This window comes from Anabrus simplex, chromosome 13 (genome assembly GCF_040414725.1).
Source record: "Anabrus simplex isolate iqAnaSimp1 chromosome 13, ASM4041472v1, whole genome shotgun sequence".
NCBI classification, from domain to species: Eukaryota; Metazoa; Arthropoda; class Insecta; order Orthoptera; family Tettigoniidae; genus Anabrus; species Anabrus simplex.
The window spans coordinates 82,440,319-82,455,737 of NC_090277.1; the positions used below are offsets into that span (position 1 = coordinate 82,440,319).

General features: G+C 41.4%; 1 protein-coding gene across 1 annotated transcript in view; it reads left to right on the plus strand.

The window, feature by feature from the left end:
• Nucleotides 1-14,073, plus strand: part of LOC136884996 (glycine, alanine and asparagine-rich protein) — an 83,029-nt gene extending 68,956 nt beyond the window's left edge. The window contains exons 2-4 of the mRNA XM_067157371.2: nt 9,849-9,905; nt 10,564-10,622; nt 13,282-14,073. Of these exons, the coding sequence (XP_067013472.2) occupies nt 9,869-9,905; nt 10,564-10,622; nt 13,282-14,073 (888 nt within the window). The 5' untranslated portion in view covers nt 9,849-9,868. The remainder of the gene's footprint in view (nt 1-9,848; nt 9,906-10,563; nt 10,623-13,281) is intronic.
• Nucleotides 14,074-15,419: the final 1,346 nt, after the last annotated feature.

The window sequence follows — 15,419 nt, forward strand, 5'->3', positions numbered from 1 at the left end:
AGAGAGTAACACTTGTGGTATTCCACCTCAACACTTCGTTCGTGGCATCTCACATTTGTCAAGCTTATAATTTTAAAGGTAAGAGCAGAAATACTGGGAGTGTAAAATTTAAACGCAAATAAAATAAACCACTTTTCCCTTTGCGAAAATCAAATTATCATAAATATGTCTCCCGGTCAAAGCCATCCATCAACGGCTACTAATTTCAGAAGACAACCAGTCATAAGACATAGCCTGCACGCTTGCTAGATAACAATACCTTACATCACTGCCTGCACGGTTGCTATGGTTACAATACATTATATCGCAGCCTGCACGCTTGCTAGATAACAATACCTTACATCACTGCCTGCACGGTTGCTATAGTTACAATACATTTTATCGCAGCCTGCACGCTTGCTAGATAACAATACCTTACATCACTGCCTGCACAGTTGCTAGGTTACAATACTTTACATCAGTTGCTGCACCGTTGCTATGGTTACAATGCTTTACATCAGTTGCTGCACGGTTGCTAGGTAACAATACCTTACATAACTGCCTGCACGGTTGCTAGGTAACAATACCTTACATCACTGCCTGCACGGTTGCTAGGTAACAATACCTTACATAACTGCCTGCACGGTTGCTAGGTTACAATACCTTACATCACTGCCTGCACGGTTGTTAGGTAAAAATACCTTACATCACTGCCTGCACGGTTGCTATGGTTACACTTTTGTCACACATTCTGTCGCGTCACGATACACAAATTTTCGGATGACTCCAGGCATAAGACATATTTATGTCAAATTCATTTTAGGATTTTTATTATGTTCAACTAAAATAAATGCAATATTATACAAACTATGCCTGTTGAAACGTTTACGGTTGAAGAAATATTCAGGACAAGCAAATGTACCCGCGCCTCGCTACATTGTATACGGACATCGAAGTAAATTAGCCTGCTGTACATGCAGTGAATAAGAGGGTTTTTTTTTCAAATTCAGGTATAGATGAGGATTCTGTTCCACTTACAACCCTTTTTGGGCTACGTTCGCTGGACTTAGCCTTCAAAACCGACCGTTCATGATATCTCCCTTATTAGTCCTCCTGTCGATTAAATTCACAGGAGAATAAAAATTGGGAATGGATTTCCAGTCAGGTTGGTCTTGTAAATATTTCGGGAGAGTAAAATCACTGTTTCGGTTCCTCATAAACCCCCAGTCCATTTCGGGAATCTGAAATGGTATTTTTAGGTAGTGATTTAACGTCGCACCAAGTGGCCGTGGTCTTACTTAAGGTACAGTCTCGGTATTTGCTTGATGTGAAAATGGAAAGCGCAAAAAACCATATTCAGGAATATCTAGGGTAGGATTCGAACCCACAATCTGCCGAATGCAAGGTCACAGCTAGGCGACTCTAACATTAAAAACAACTAGATTGGTTGTCTTAGTTTTTTCAGTTTTTCCTAATTTTCTCTTATCTTTCCTATCTTCCGTTCATTTCTGTCTTTCCTCGTTAACGGTTTTCGGAGACTCCGAGGTGTCGGAATTTAGCCCCGCAGGAGTTTTTACGTGCCAGTATTGATCCTGCCAAGTTGGGATCACAAGGCCAACGCCTCAACCGTCTGAGCTACTCAGCCCGGCTTCCCCCGGTTTTATATTATCTTTTATCCTCTCTTGTTTTGTCCCCTCTTCGCTTATTTTCCGTTTTCTCTTTCTTTCTCTTGTTATCTAATCTGCCTCATCTTCTAATCTCTTGTATGTTCCTCTATCCTCGTTAATTTCTTGTCTTCATTTTGTCTTCCCTTTTCTTGTTCTGTCTCTTATTTTCTTTTCCTAATTTATTTGCTCGTCTGTTGTTCTGCCCCTGTTCCTATTTCTCCATTTTCTTGTCCATGCCTTTCTCTTAATCTGTTTTAAGTGCATGCTATTTAAGCTCAAAACTCGAGACGGGAATCCCCCTCAACAAATCTCTAGAACTAAATCCCGACTAGTTTCATGTGAGAAGACACCTTTTTTTAATTTTTGAAAACACTTCTTGGCAAAGGAGGCGTCCCCATACTACGAAAAAAGCAATTTCCTGAATTGTGCCGAACGTTGAAGGGCTAAAGGGCCCGGAATGGTTTTAAATTGTGGACCTTGGATAGCTCTATCGAACTTTTAAAAAAAAAATTTCGAAAACCACCTTCGGCCTAAATACAGTTCCGGAAAACAGCCTAAAATCGCTTGTTTTTTACTCATCTTTTTTTATTCAAATCCTAGCCAAATTAACGTCCGCCTGTCACCCTGCGGCCCAGGGTTCGATTCTAGACTGGGTCAGTGGTTTTTAATTGTAATGATTAATATCCCTGGCCTGGGAACTGGGTGTTTGTGAAGTTCTTAATCTTCCTTTTCTCACACACAACATTCCACACTACCACCATTCCAATTACACGCAGGTTCATACAATATGGTGCCAGTATGGGCAAAAGATCCACATGGGTCAATGCCACGAACAAATGGCATTTAATAAAATAAAAAATAATAACTTATTTACATAATTCTTTCTGTAGTGTGTTCCTTGGTTCAATACCCTCAGGCACATTATGAGTTTTTAAAAAAATGTCCACAGCGAATGTAGTTATAAGGGCTTAAGGGAAACTCTGCATTGACTCACACTAGCGCTCGTAGCGGTAGGAAAAACAGCAAACTGCTAATCTAATCGACCGGATGAAGATGATTAAGAAAATGATTGTAATTTTTGGGGGAATAAATAAAGAATATGTTCTCATACTTTATTAAATTTTAGTTATCCAAACTTCTTAGCTCATATCCTTGGGATGTTTTCAACACTGAGTTGCTTGCCTGAAGAACTGTGGATTTTTGTTAGTTTTTTTAACGTGGCTTACATTCAATTGCGATTTTTTTTCTTAAGAAGGACGCCACACTTTCCAGCGTTGAATTCCTTAAATGTAACTTAAGAACTTTTCAGTCCGTCGAACACAGAAGTTAAATATACTTCATGATAACAACACACTGTTAAACAAGGAATGACACGTTTTGTTCTTGAAACATCATCAAATCCTATGAAATCACACTCAAATATTTAGAATAATTGGACCGATTGGAGAAACGGTGTATAGACAATGTCTACGGTTAAACTATGCCTAAGTATGACTGCCGCATTGCAGAGACGTTATTTATCACTTAGACATTGTCTAAACCGATGTTCAACCGGCCATGTTTAAACACTGCCGAGAACACTGTTTAAGTTCAAATGAGTGAATCACAATCAGAGCTTATGTACCATGAAACATGTAATTTGTGTGGTTCTCTGTGTTTCGCCCGCAGCAATGCAATTGAAATATACGGGGAGGTAGAGCTTAAAATAAGATTTCACTTTTCGAGAGACTTGTTTCTTGAGATTGACAAAGGAACAGTCCAGTAACTGTCAACTTGAAAATACAATTCTTGACAACCGATATATTTTATTATACATGCGGTAATTTCCATGGAATTATAGGTCACTTCCACTACATACAAGTCAGAATTACTTGTCCCAATCGTCCGAGGGCTGTCACTTCAACCGGGAGGGGTTCACTTATATTTACTGCCAAATAAGCACACATAAGAGTGAAAACTAACAAGTACGTTGTATGTGGTTTTTATATATATATATATATATAAATAATCCATCGCGGTAATTCACATAACTTTCCGGCAACTATGAGATAGGAAAAGGCAAGTGGTGGTGATGGTGGTGATTATTGTTTAAAGAGGAGGACTCGTGGCCATAATAACAGCACCGAGCTCGATAGCTGCAGTCGCTTAAGTGCGGCCAGTGTCCAGTATTCGGGAGATAGTAGGTTCGAACTCCACTGTCGGCAGCCCTGAAGATGGTTTTCCGTGGTTTCCCATTTTCACACCAGGCAAATGCTGGGGCTGTACCTTAATTAAGGCCACGGCCGCTTCCTTCCCACTTCTAGCCCGTTCCTGCCCCATCGTCGCCATAAGACCTATCTGTGTCAGTGCGACGTAAAGCCACTAGCCTAAAAAAAAAAAAAAAAAATCACCGGGCGAGTTGGCCGTGCGCGTAGAGGCGCGCGGCTGTGAGCTTGCATCCGGGAGATAGGTTCGAATCCCACTATCGGCAGCCCTGAAAATGGTTTCCCGTGGTTTCCCATTTTCACACCAGGCAAATGCTGGGGCTGTACCTTAATTAAGGCCACGGCCGCTTCCTTCCCACTTCTAGCCCGTTCCTGTCCCATCGTCGCCATAAGACCTATCTGTGTCAGTGCGACGTAAAGCCCCTAGCAAAAAAAACAGCCCTATTATTTGCCTGGTGAAAAATAGGGAAACTACGGAATACTATCTTCAGGGCTGTCGATGATGTGTTTCGAACCTACGATCTCCACAATGCGAGCTACATCTATATAGCACGTACAACACATTCGGTTACACATTACTATTATTTCATCTTCCCTTCGCCGAAGCTATTTACGAGTAGATTACACTCACCGTAACAACGCTATAATCAACGCTACGCTTGCTCGTTTCGGTGGCGTGTCGCTTTAGTGTCGATAATATTATGAGTTTTAATTTCCACCGAAAGCGATGCTCATGGTTAGCCACATTTCAGTACGTGTAGGAAGAAAAACAGCTGACTGGCGTTCGGGGAGCGCACCGACGAATTTAATTGGTTACGACAAGCAAAGAGTTGCATGAAAGATACTTCTATCTCCATTTTCAAACCAATGTTGAAAGTTTAAACTATGTCTAGATAAACACCGGATGAACATTGTTTATGTAATGGAAGATCGTGCTCGATTTGGACGTTGTTTAAGTAGACGTTGTCTAAAGCTTAAAACTAGTCATCATTCTGCCCTTTGTGTTTAGGAACTTGAAATCTGGAACTTATCAAATACCTGAACTTCTTTCCAAAACGCTGGATTAGATACAAAGGAGGAATATTTGAGTGATTTCATAGGACCTGATGATGTTCTTTCAAGAACTAAACACGTTATTTTTTGTTTAATGCTGTGGAGTTTTACAGGTGTGTTATCTATGTATATAAAATAACATGTCCTGACTGACTGATTTATCATCGCCGAGCCAAAACTACTGGACATGACAAAAATGAAATTTTAGGGATTTTTGGATATTCCGCCGCTAAGGGGGGTAAAAAGGGTGGTGATTTTTAAATGAGTACATCTATATCTAAAAAACCTTAAAAGTTTACAGATGTAAACATTGGTATTTGGAACCTCCTTTAAAAATAAAGGAACACACATTTCTGTTTCTTAAAAAACAATTAATGGGGTTGAACAGAAGTGACAAAAGGGCTAAATTTTTAAGAAGACTATACATACAATGTATCTCAGAAAGTGAAGATGTTACGGACATGAAACTTGGTATATGGAGAGTCCTTTAAAAATACAAGAACATTTTTTTTTTGTTTTCGAAAAATGCACCTAACGGGAGTGAAAAGTGAAAAAAAAAAAGAGTTCAAATAATTTTTATGAGCATACTTATTTCCCAAAAGCCGAAGATTACAGACGTGAAAATTGGTATTTGGAATCTCCTTTAAAAATGAAGAAACGCGTATTTTTTCGCGAAGTCCACTTAGGTGGGGGTGAGGGAAAGACTGACTAAGGGATTGAATTCTTTCTATTTGGATGTTGTTATCTTAGAAACTGAAGATGTTACAGACGTGGAAATCGGCATTTGGAATATACTTTTAAAAAGAATGGTCTTTTCTTTCGACTTGACAGAAGACTGTTTGTCACATGTACAGTTTTATGTCACATGGTCATCTTAGCCCCAAAGACAATACCACAAAGAGCTTCTGGGCTGAATGAAGCTCAGTTTTTCGGTGAGTGTTTATATTTCATGGATTTTATATAAATGTCTTAGTACAGTACCGAGGAACGTTACTCCACGCGAGGAAAGACGCGGGTACCTGCTTGTAGTGTAATATTTAACTTTTGTGTTCGACAGTCTTAAAGGCTTTTAAGTTACAAGACACCTATTTACACCAGTCGCCTCAGACAAGTTACTGGCACTCAATTTCCCTAAATGTATCAAATCGTGAGTCCTGGAAAGTTGGGCTACACACATTAAAAATCCCGCCAGGCGGGAGGCTGAGTTTGGTGAGAGGTCCATGAGAAAGTCTCGCTTCATTGGAGAGAGTGGGGCACACCGGAGCAGTATAAAGCGAGCCGATCACTGCTCTGTGGTCAGTTAGCTCTCTTGATCTGTTCAGAGAGGAACCAGCTCTGAAACCACTGGAAGCCGCTCATAGGTAAGTTCCTCCTTTCTTCCAGTTTGACTTCAGTCAATGAGTTTACCTTTAAATAACTTACACAGGTTCGCCCGATTAGCGAGACATTTCTGAAAGTGCTCAACTGAAGGAAGAATTTGTCTTTTTCTTGCTCTTCTTTGCCTTAACCTACTCAGATTTCGTCGCCTTTTCTAGTATATCTCCTCCAGTAACTTCGATTTCGTACTCTATTTTCATCAGTATTGGTACTATTCAGGTTCTTCCGGATGCAGATTTTCCATTTTAATTTAAATGCGTTACCAGAGATCTTTTATATACCAACATCGTACGACGTGGAGTGTCGAATGGACTTTTTTCCGCCCTTCAAAAATCCTACTTCCTCTGTCGGGTTTGAACAGCCTATCTTGGGATCCGGAGGCCGACACTCTACCACTGATCTACAGAGGCAGCTATAAATACTGAATTGCATGTTATTATTATTATTATTATTATTATTATTATTATTATTATTATTATTATTCTTTAATGGCGACTCGCGCATTTCTGATAATAGGGACGTATTCTAATATTGAACACAACAGAAAAACCTAGCTCCCGAGCCAAATGAACTACCTAATGAAAGTTAAAATCCCTGACCCCAGCCAGTGATCGAACACAGGGCCTGTTGGACCAATGGCCAGCATGCTAACCAGTCAGCCACGTACTGAAGTTCAGAGCCTGCTTAGGACACAATGCATTTAAAATATAATAATCTATATATCGTATTAAAAGATTTTACTAAAAACATTTTTGGCACATCCGCTCGTCTGTTCTACTGGACCGATCTGCTTCATTTTTGTTTAATTCTCTCCGGAGTTACCTGTCGGTGAATCATAAGACACTGATAGGTCTCTAAGTTCAGCCAAATACTAAAATCAAATCACTGAATGATCACTCCAATAATTGCAGGCGAAGGCTTAGACTAACCCGTAATACATTCTGTACTTAGCGGGTTGCTAAGCGACCAGCACTTTCATTGATACTCTGATATACGACCCTTACGTCACATTTAACTACTTTTAAGTCGTATTTTACTACTTTTTGTCACATGGTGATTTTCATCCTTGATTTGATTACTACCTGTCAAGCCAAAGAGTATTCATTTCCTCTGATCACGGAAGAATACTATTCTCTGCTAGATACTCTTTGATTCTCTGACCTTCCCCAGCTTCTGAATATAGCCAACAGATGGCAGAACATTCGTAATAACTCACATACTGTTAATAGAAAATATCGACTTACGCACAGAAAAGTCGACTAGCCTTCTGACCATTAATAAAGCGCAGGGACAGCCAGTCGTATGTTGCACTATCTCGGGCAAGATCGTTTGAAAATGTTAAGATCCAGATACGCCCGAACGGTCGAAGCACGGTGAATATCGTATGGAAAGAAGTGTTATAAACCACATTACGGTATTAAATATTCATAAAACTGTTGAAAAGGGCAGGCAAAACAATATTACTAGGACAGGCATATCAAGACGAGTTATCTGACCTGTTTATAACGTATTCTGCGCAGCGCCACGGGTCCTCCAGTACAATCTGTTTTCGAAAATATAGTCTCTTGTAACATCATATAGTCAAATACAATCTATGTCTTCAACTTATATTGCCAACGGCCGTAGCTGTGTTGAAACACTGGATCCCGTGAGGTCTCCGAAGTTAAGCAGCATTGGGCGTGGTCAGGAGTTGGATGGGTGGCCACGCTCTGTTGGTAGAGGGGGGGGGGGTAAGGGAATGGAGGAGCGGAAAGGAACTGGCCACCCTACCGCACGTAAACTCCGGCTCAGAAACTCCTCTGCGGAGGTTCGGACCTGCCTTCGGGCAGAATAACCCTTACCTTACCAACTTATATTCCAATTTCGTGACATCCTCAACGAAATCAAGATGATGTGAAAAGTGAACCGAATGTTGCTTAATGCACCTTTTATTGTTAAAGAAATCAATGGATCTTGTCGCCGAGAAGCTTCATTCAACAATAATGCAAACTGAATTGGTGATTCTTTTTATCTTTAAATGTTGCCGAAAGTTTACAACGAGCACTGTTTGTAAAATTTTATTTATTTACTTAAAAACAGTATATAATTCCATGTTTAAAACTAGCCAGCTCGTTTGTCTATACATACGCCTAACTCAGTAACTGGGTAATTAAAATGAATTTCTTAATTTAACAGTTCTTCATTATCTGGTATTTATTTTCTACTGTGGATGCTCTGTCTTGCTTACCATTTGATTTCAATTTTACCTGGCGAGTTGGCTGTGCGGTGCACTGTGCATCCGGGAGACAGTGGGTTCGAACCCCACTGTCGGCAACCGTAAAGATGGATTTCCTTGATTTCCAATTTTCACACCAGACAAATGCTGGGGCTGTACCTCAATTAAGTCCACGGCCGCTTCGTTCCCACTGCTAGACACTTTCCTACCCCATCGTCACCGTAAGACTTATCTGTGTCAGTGCGATGTAAAACGAATTGTAAAAAAAAAGGTCAGCTTCCTCTTTCTACTTACAGATTTGTGAAATGTGCTTTTAAAAGTCAAATTTAAATTTAAATTCATGATATGTATTCCTACTGCCGTAGAGCTTCCGTGGTTCAAATCCCGGTCACTCCATGTGAGGTTTTTTGGTGTTCTTTGTCATCTATCATTCCAGTAACACATTCCAATATCATTTAATTTCACCTGCCAGTCATTAATCATCGCCCCAGGAGTGCGGCACGCTTCGGCAGCCGGTAGAGTTCCAATCCTCGCCGCTAGGTGAGACTTCATTCATTCCATTCCTTGCCCGTTTGAAAATGGAAACAGTCTGTGTATTTTCATTTTCATACGTGTTCGATAATATCCAACCGAATTAATTATCGAAGCTACTTGTGGTCCCAACTAGTTCCCAGTACTAATGTTCTCTTTCAGTTCGATTCCCGGCCAGGTCAGGGATTTTAATCGCTTCTGATTAATCCTTCTGGCTCGAGGACTGGGTGTGCTTGTGTCCGTCCCAACACTCTCCTCTTCATATTCAGACAACACAACACACCACACTACCAACCACCACAGAAACACGCAACAGTGATTGCATCGCTATATGGTTGGCGTCAGGAAGGGCACCCGGCCGTAAAACGGTCAAATCCACGTGTGCGACGCAGTTCGCACCTGCCACCCCACAGGTGTGGGAAAAGCGGGAGAAAAAGATGATGATTTAAACTTTATTCTATTTTCTAAAGAAAGAAAGAAAGAAAGAAAGAAAGAAAGGAGGTAAGAGGTTCTTTCTCCAATGATTCGCATTGAACCGTTCATCGCATTTCACCTATTTCCGTTTTTCATCACTCCTTCCATAACGATCCCAAATCTCCTGCTCAAAGAGAGGGTGTTCACTTTTAGGTGGTCCGTTTCACCCCCTCGTTCTTTATTCCATTTTCCCCTAAGAATACTTACTACCTGCCAATTATAAAATATTAACATAACTCCAATGATAGATAATTTAATAACAACATTTGTATCCTGTTGTTAAGGGGCACTGAAGCGTATCTCCCAGGGAAGGACGGATCTTGATCATCTTTTGTTGTTGTGTTCCAGATCACCTCCCTGTCTCCATCATGAGGACGTTCACAGCTCTTCTCTTCATGTGCTTTGGTAATGATCACATCTCTTCCATCTACAAGATCTTTATTTTAAAATGACACGGACGTCACTTTAGCAGCAACTTCGTTTCTGGAGCCTCATATATGAAGTTAATTTTCGTAGCTTTGATCACGAATATCATTTTTAATTTATTGTGATAGATTAACTGAATTTCATTGTAATTTGTTTTATAGTGACCACGATTTAGGTTATACACATTTCTTTTTCTAAGCCAATGTTCGTATCAAGCTCTACGGATTCCTCGGTAGTCCAGTGAGCTGACGTCTAGGTTTATGATCCCTTGAATTAAGTAATCTATTGTGCTGACGCCTTAATTCACGGCCTCCTGAAGTACGTAATGTAATGTACTGACGCCTTGATTCACGGCCTCCTGAAGTACGTAATCTGCTGTAGTGATGCCTTGATTCACGGCCTCCTGAAGTACGTAATCTAATGTACTGACGCCTTGATTCACGGCCTCCTGTGTAATGTCACTTGTTGCTATTCTGACTTCCTTGTCCGTAAGATACATTAACTTACGATAATATTATATTAATCCACTGTCTTCAAGTATTACTTTTCAAAATATCTCCCACCATTAACACAAAGTTACGCTAAATAAATACAGCACATATTATCTTGTAACAACTCATTTGTTTCTTGTCAACAGGACTTGCCGTCTGCACGAGCGATGAAATCCAGGCCGATTCCGTAGCGGTTGAGACGAGGGTAAGTTAATGGTGATGCAACTTTACTTAGCAAGGTGTTGGCTGCACGGTACGGGTCGTGTAACTGTGAGCTTGCCACCTTTTCTTTCTTTTGCAAGCATGAACACACAATAACTTTAAATCTTCTGTGAGACAACCTCTTTCCGATCAAGCCAAACATTGAAATGCAGGAGAGAACACTTGTATTGTCTGTGCCATTCATGCCAACAACGACAATACCCTTAGCTAAGTGATTCGTCACAGTACTCTAAGCGGTAGAAACGAAAGAAAAGGCTCGACTTCTGTTTGCAGGAATTCTCTTCTATTAAGACATCGTCACTCCTGAACTTGCAAGTGAGGAATTCTGTGACTTATGTCCTCTCAACAAGTTGTAATGTGAACACTCGTATCCTAGACACTTTCCAAGTTATTTACATCGCTATCTATCTCTACCGATCTGAATTTAGGAAAGTCACTCAAGTGGCAGATTCCCTAGCTGTTGTTTACCTAGTCTTTTCTTAACTACCGCATCGTTCTTAAAAGTAGATGATGGAATTCCTAACGAATAAGCTAACTGTTTCTGGTTAAGACTTGTGTTTTTATCGTAATGGATCGATTGATAAAGAAAGGCTTTGAAACAGAGAAGTAAGAGAGATGATATGGCGGCCAATTAGAGAGAGAAACATAACGAGAACCATCGTTTATTTTGTCGAGAAATAATGGAGGAGGCGCATCTATTGAGAGTTTGTAGGAAGACCCATACAATCAGAGTAAAATGTCTGGGGAGAGAAAGTTTAAAAAAGAACAATTCGCTTTAAGTCGCACCGACACAGATAGGTCTTAGGGCGACGATGGGATAGGAAAGGGCTAGGAGTGGGAAGGAAGCAACCGTGGCCTTAATTAAGGTACAGCCCCAGCAATTGCCTGGTGTGAAAATGGGAAACCACGGATGAAACGTCTGTAGGGCTGCCGACAGTGGGGTTCGAACCTTCTGTCTCTCGGATGCAACTAACCCGTTTATTTATTTTTCTTCTTCTCTTCCCCATATATCTTCATCTTCTCGCTGTGCTCCTTTTTACGTTGTTCAGGCCATACTGCATTTAGACGGGCGGGCTTAACGAAAAATTTGTGTTTGTGAATGAACGTCTTGAATTATTTCTTCATTAATGCTATTTTCATTTAGGTCTTCACTGATTTCTTTTAGGCAATTGTTGTGATTTATCAATAAGGTTAAGTTTAAAATGTTCTTTGTGAGGCTGTTATTATCCATTCTATACAAATGACCATAAAATTATAATCAACGTTTCCTGATTGTACCTGTGGCTTTTTTTTCTGTAACTTGACCGATTTTCTGTGATTTATTACTCATCCAAATTCTATTTTCATATTTTAGTTCTAAGAATTTTCTGAGAATTTTTCTTTCTTGCTTTTTGATCATCTTTATTGCAGATTTGCCACCAGTTATAATAGTTTAAGATGCATGAAGTGCTTCTGTTTTAACTACTGTGTTATGATGTCGTAATTTTGAATTTTTTATGTAGTTTTTTTATTGTATCTGTTCCAAGTAACTTTTTTATGTTCTATAAAAGGCTGGCATTGAAGTTAGAAAACCAAACTTAGGGGAAAATGATCTGTATACCATTTAGAATTCCGATTACGTTTTTTTGTTTAAAGGGGCCTAACAGCTAGGTCATCGGCCTTAATGGTACGAGCTGAAACGAAGTGAATTGAAACTTCAAAATGTTTCCACTATAATCTAAAACGAATGATGATGAAGGATTACCATTAATCCAAAACAATCAGTGGATCCGATTCACAATGCCTCATTCTCAGATGATGCTTGTTGTCCAAAGGGGTCCAAAATACAGCTCACCGGCCCCTCATGGTGTACCTCCTATTGTGGTAGTACTCCTAGGTTCTGAACGCAATTCAGTGCGGCGGGCGTCAGTCCGTGATACCAGGCGCCCGCTCCTCCGCCTCGGTGTAATGCACACGATGGTACTATACCTCTAATAACTAAAGATGATATCAGACAGCTAGGCCTGGAGGGAGGAGCATTGTAGGTGCCATTTCACGATGTTGCCACATTCTAGCATTCCTTTCTCTCACGCCCTCGCTTCCGGCTCACTTGTTCCCTCGTACATTCGGACTGTGAGTAACTTAGTCTCATGTTCCTTTATATGAACTGCTTGCGACAAGATCTAACTTAGAAGTGAGAGGTTTGGAAACTCCAAGCAAGACGAGCTGGCCAGAAGATTTATCTCCATGACAACCGCAGTCGTCCCACACTCGTTTCCATGGCAACCATACACCCACTCCCTTTATCCCGCCCCGGCAGGCAGTAAACGGACCTCCCTCTAAGAATTGTTAGAATACAACTTTAGATATTAGAGATATAATCACAGGAAACGCCCAGACCCATGGTGTTCCTCACTTAATGGTACTGATCACAAGTAATCTCATGGTTCCAGTTCCATCATCCCTTTTATTCGCCTCTTGCGACAGGCAGGAGATACCGTGGATGTATTCCTTCGCCTGCATTCCCCACCCTCAGGGGGTGTAGAATTCCGTCGGGGCTAGTACATCATATTGTAGATAGAGTATTGCATCCTCCTGACGTGAATTTTTGATACTTGCAAAAGATAATTCCTTTGCTAAGCTTACTTGTATTGGTGTGGCAGGTGAAACGCGAGCACTCCGAAGGGGGCGGTGCTGCTGGCGGCGACGAAGGCTATGACTATGGGAACGTGGGAGCAGCCTCCAAGATTTTCGGCAGCTTCGGCGGCGGTAGCGGCGGACATCACGGAGTGGGACACAGCATCGGTAGCGGACTGGTGTCCATCGCCCAGGGAGCCGCGGACCAGGCGAACAACGCCATCGCGAACCAGCACGAGGCAGCAGGTCAGGCCGCCTTCCAGGCCAAGAACAACCTGGCGCAGAACGCGGCAGCCGCTGCCGCCACAGCTCAGGCGGCTTTGGCCGGGAAACAAGTGATCGTGTCGACTCTGGAACAGCAGGCCAGGGACACGCACGCCCAGGTCGAGTCCGAGGCTCTTCAGCTGCAGCAAGCACAGAGGTCAGCACTGGCGGCTCAGCAGTCCGCCCAGCATGCGCAGAACCAGGTCCGCGCGCTCACTGCCGCGCTCAACGCCGCGCAGACCAACGCCGACCAGGCTGTGAGGGCAGCACAGGAAGCGTCCTCCGAGTACGCCTCCCAGAGCAACATGCTGGCGTCCGCCAAGCAAAGGCTGGGCTTGGTAGAGGAGCAGCTCGCTGATGCGCGCGCAGACTTGGAGGCCACCCAACAGGCAGCCCTTAGAGCAGCAGCTGCCGCCCAAACTGCCCAAGCCAACGCTGCCAAATACGCCGGACACATTAGCCTTCACGGAGGGTTCGAAGGTGGAGACGCCGGCTTCCTTGGAGGAGCTGGAGGAGGCGGCGGAGATGGCTACAAGGGAGGCTACCATTACTAAATATATCTAGTTACCATTTTTATATGTTTTGTACTTTAATGAAAAGTGATGTTCTGTCGTGTCATTTCTAGCAAAAATAAAAATTGAAACAAACTTATGGCGTAGTGAATTTCACCCCTATTCACAGATCCCTCTACCAGTGATCTGCAGTTAGGATTGTAGCCCAGGTGATAGATTACCTATCACTTGTTTACCTGAACGATTTCAAATAAGTTGGTGATTTATCGAATATCTCCCTTCGTAAATTATTCCAGTACCTAACTCCCCTTCATATTCTGATCGCCAAACTTTTTAAAAACTACCCTCAAGCTTATTAGTCTATCAACGTTTTCCCAGGTCCACTGACTACTCGAAAAGTACCACTTAGTCGACCATTTCATCTCGTTACTTCCAAGTATTCCTAGCAGAAAGTTCGCAACATATTTGTGGCACTACTGATTTCTCAAAAAAAAAAAAATCGTCCTGTTTTCCTTTTGGATCGTTTCCTGTTCTCGATCCAAGCAGTCCTGGCGTGGGTCGCATACTCTGGAACTAAGTGCGGCCTTACCAGCGACTTATTTGATATCTCCTTCGAGCCCGTTCCCATGCGACGTAAAGCAAATTGCAAAAACAGAAACCTTTAAACGAGAGATTGTAATGAAAGCTTCTATACCTTTTTCTGGTGAACTACTTGCATTACACTAAAGAAGCTTGCTGTGTCGTGTCCACGTGACAGATGCTCAATGGGCTACTTATGCAAATTTACTATCGTATTGTATTCAGAAGAGGAGAAATAATTTTTTCCCAGTCTCATCCTGATATTTGAATGCGTAGTTTCAAGAAGATTGGACGTAGAGTTTTCAGGAAAAGGTACATGAATTTCCAAATTTTAACAACAATTTTCTTGCAATTTGTCTTTAAAAATACTATTTATGACAAAAATATTTTGTATATAATATTCGGACTCCGCATATATAACAAGGGAAGTGTTCTAGATATGTTAGAAAAAGTTCAGATAAATATCTCGGATACTTTGAGATATGTTGTGCAATAAATAAACCTGAACCTTTCAAATGATTCACGTTTCTAGGTCCCCTGAATCAAATTCGTTAATACTACCTGCAATTATTTCTAGTTAATCAACATTTAGAAATAAATAGATAAGAAACCTAACTCAGGTGTGTTTTATATTATTCCGTACCTAGGAGTGGGTTGGAAGCGGCCGTGGCCTTAAGTAAGGTACAGCCCCAGCATTTACATGTTTTGGACAAAGGTATTTTTTATCAGGACATTCAAATGTCTGCACACGTATAATCAAGAATCTGTTTTAAATAAGTCTGGAAAATCAATTAAATATGTTCCATACT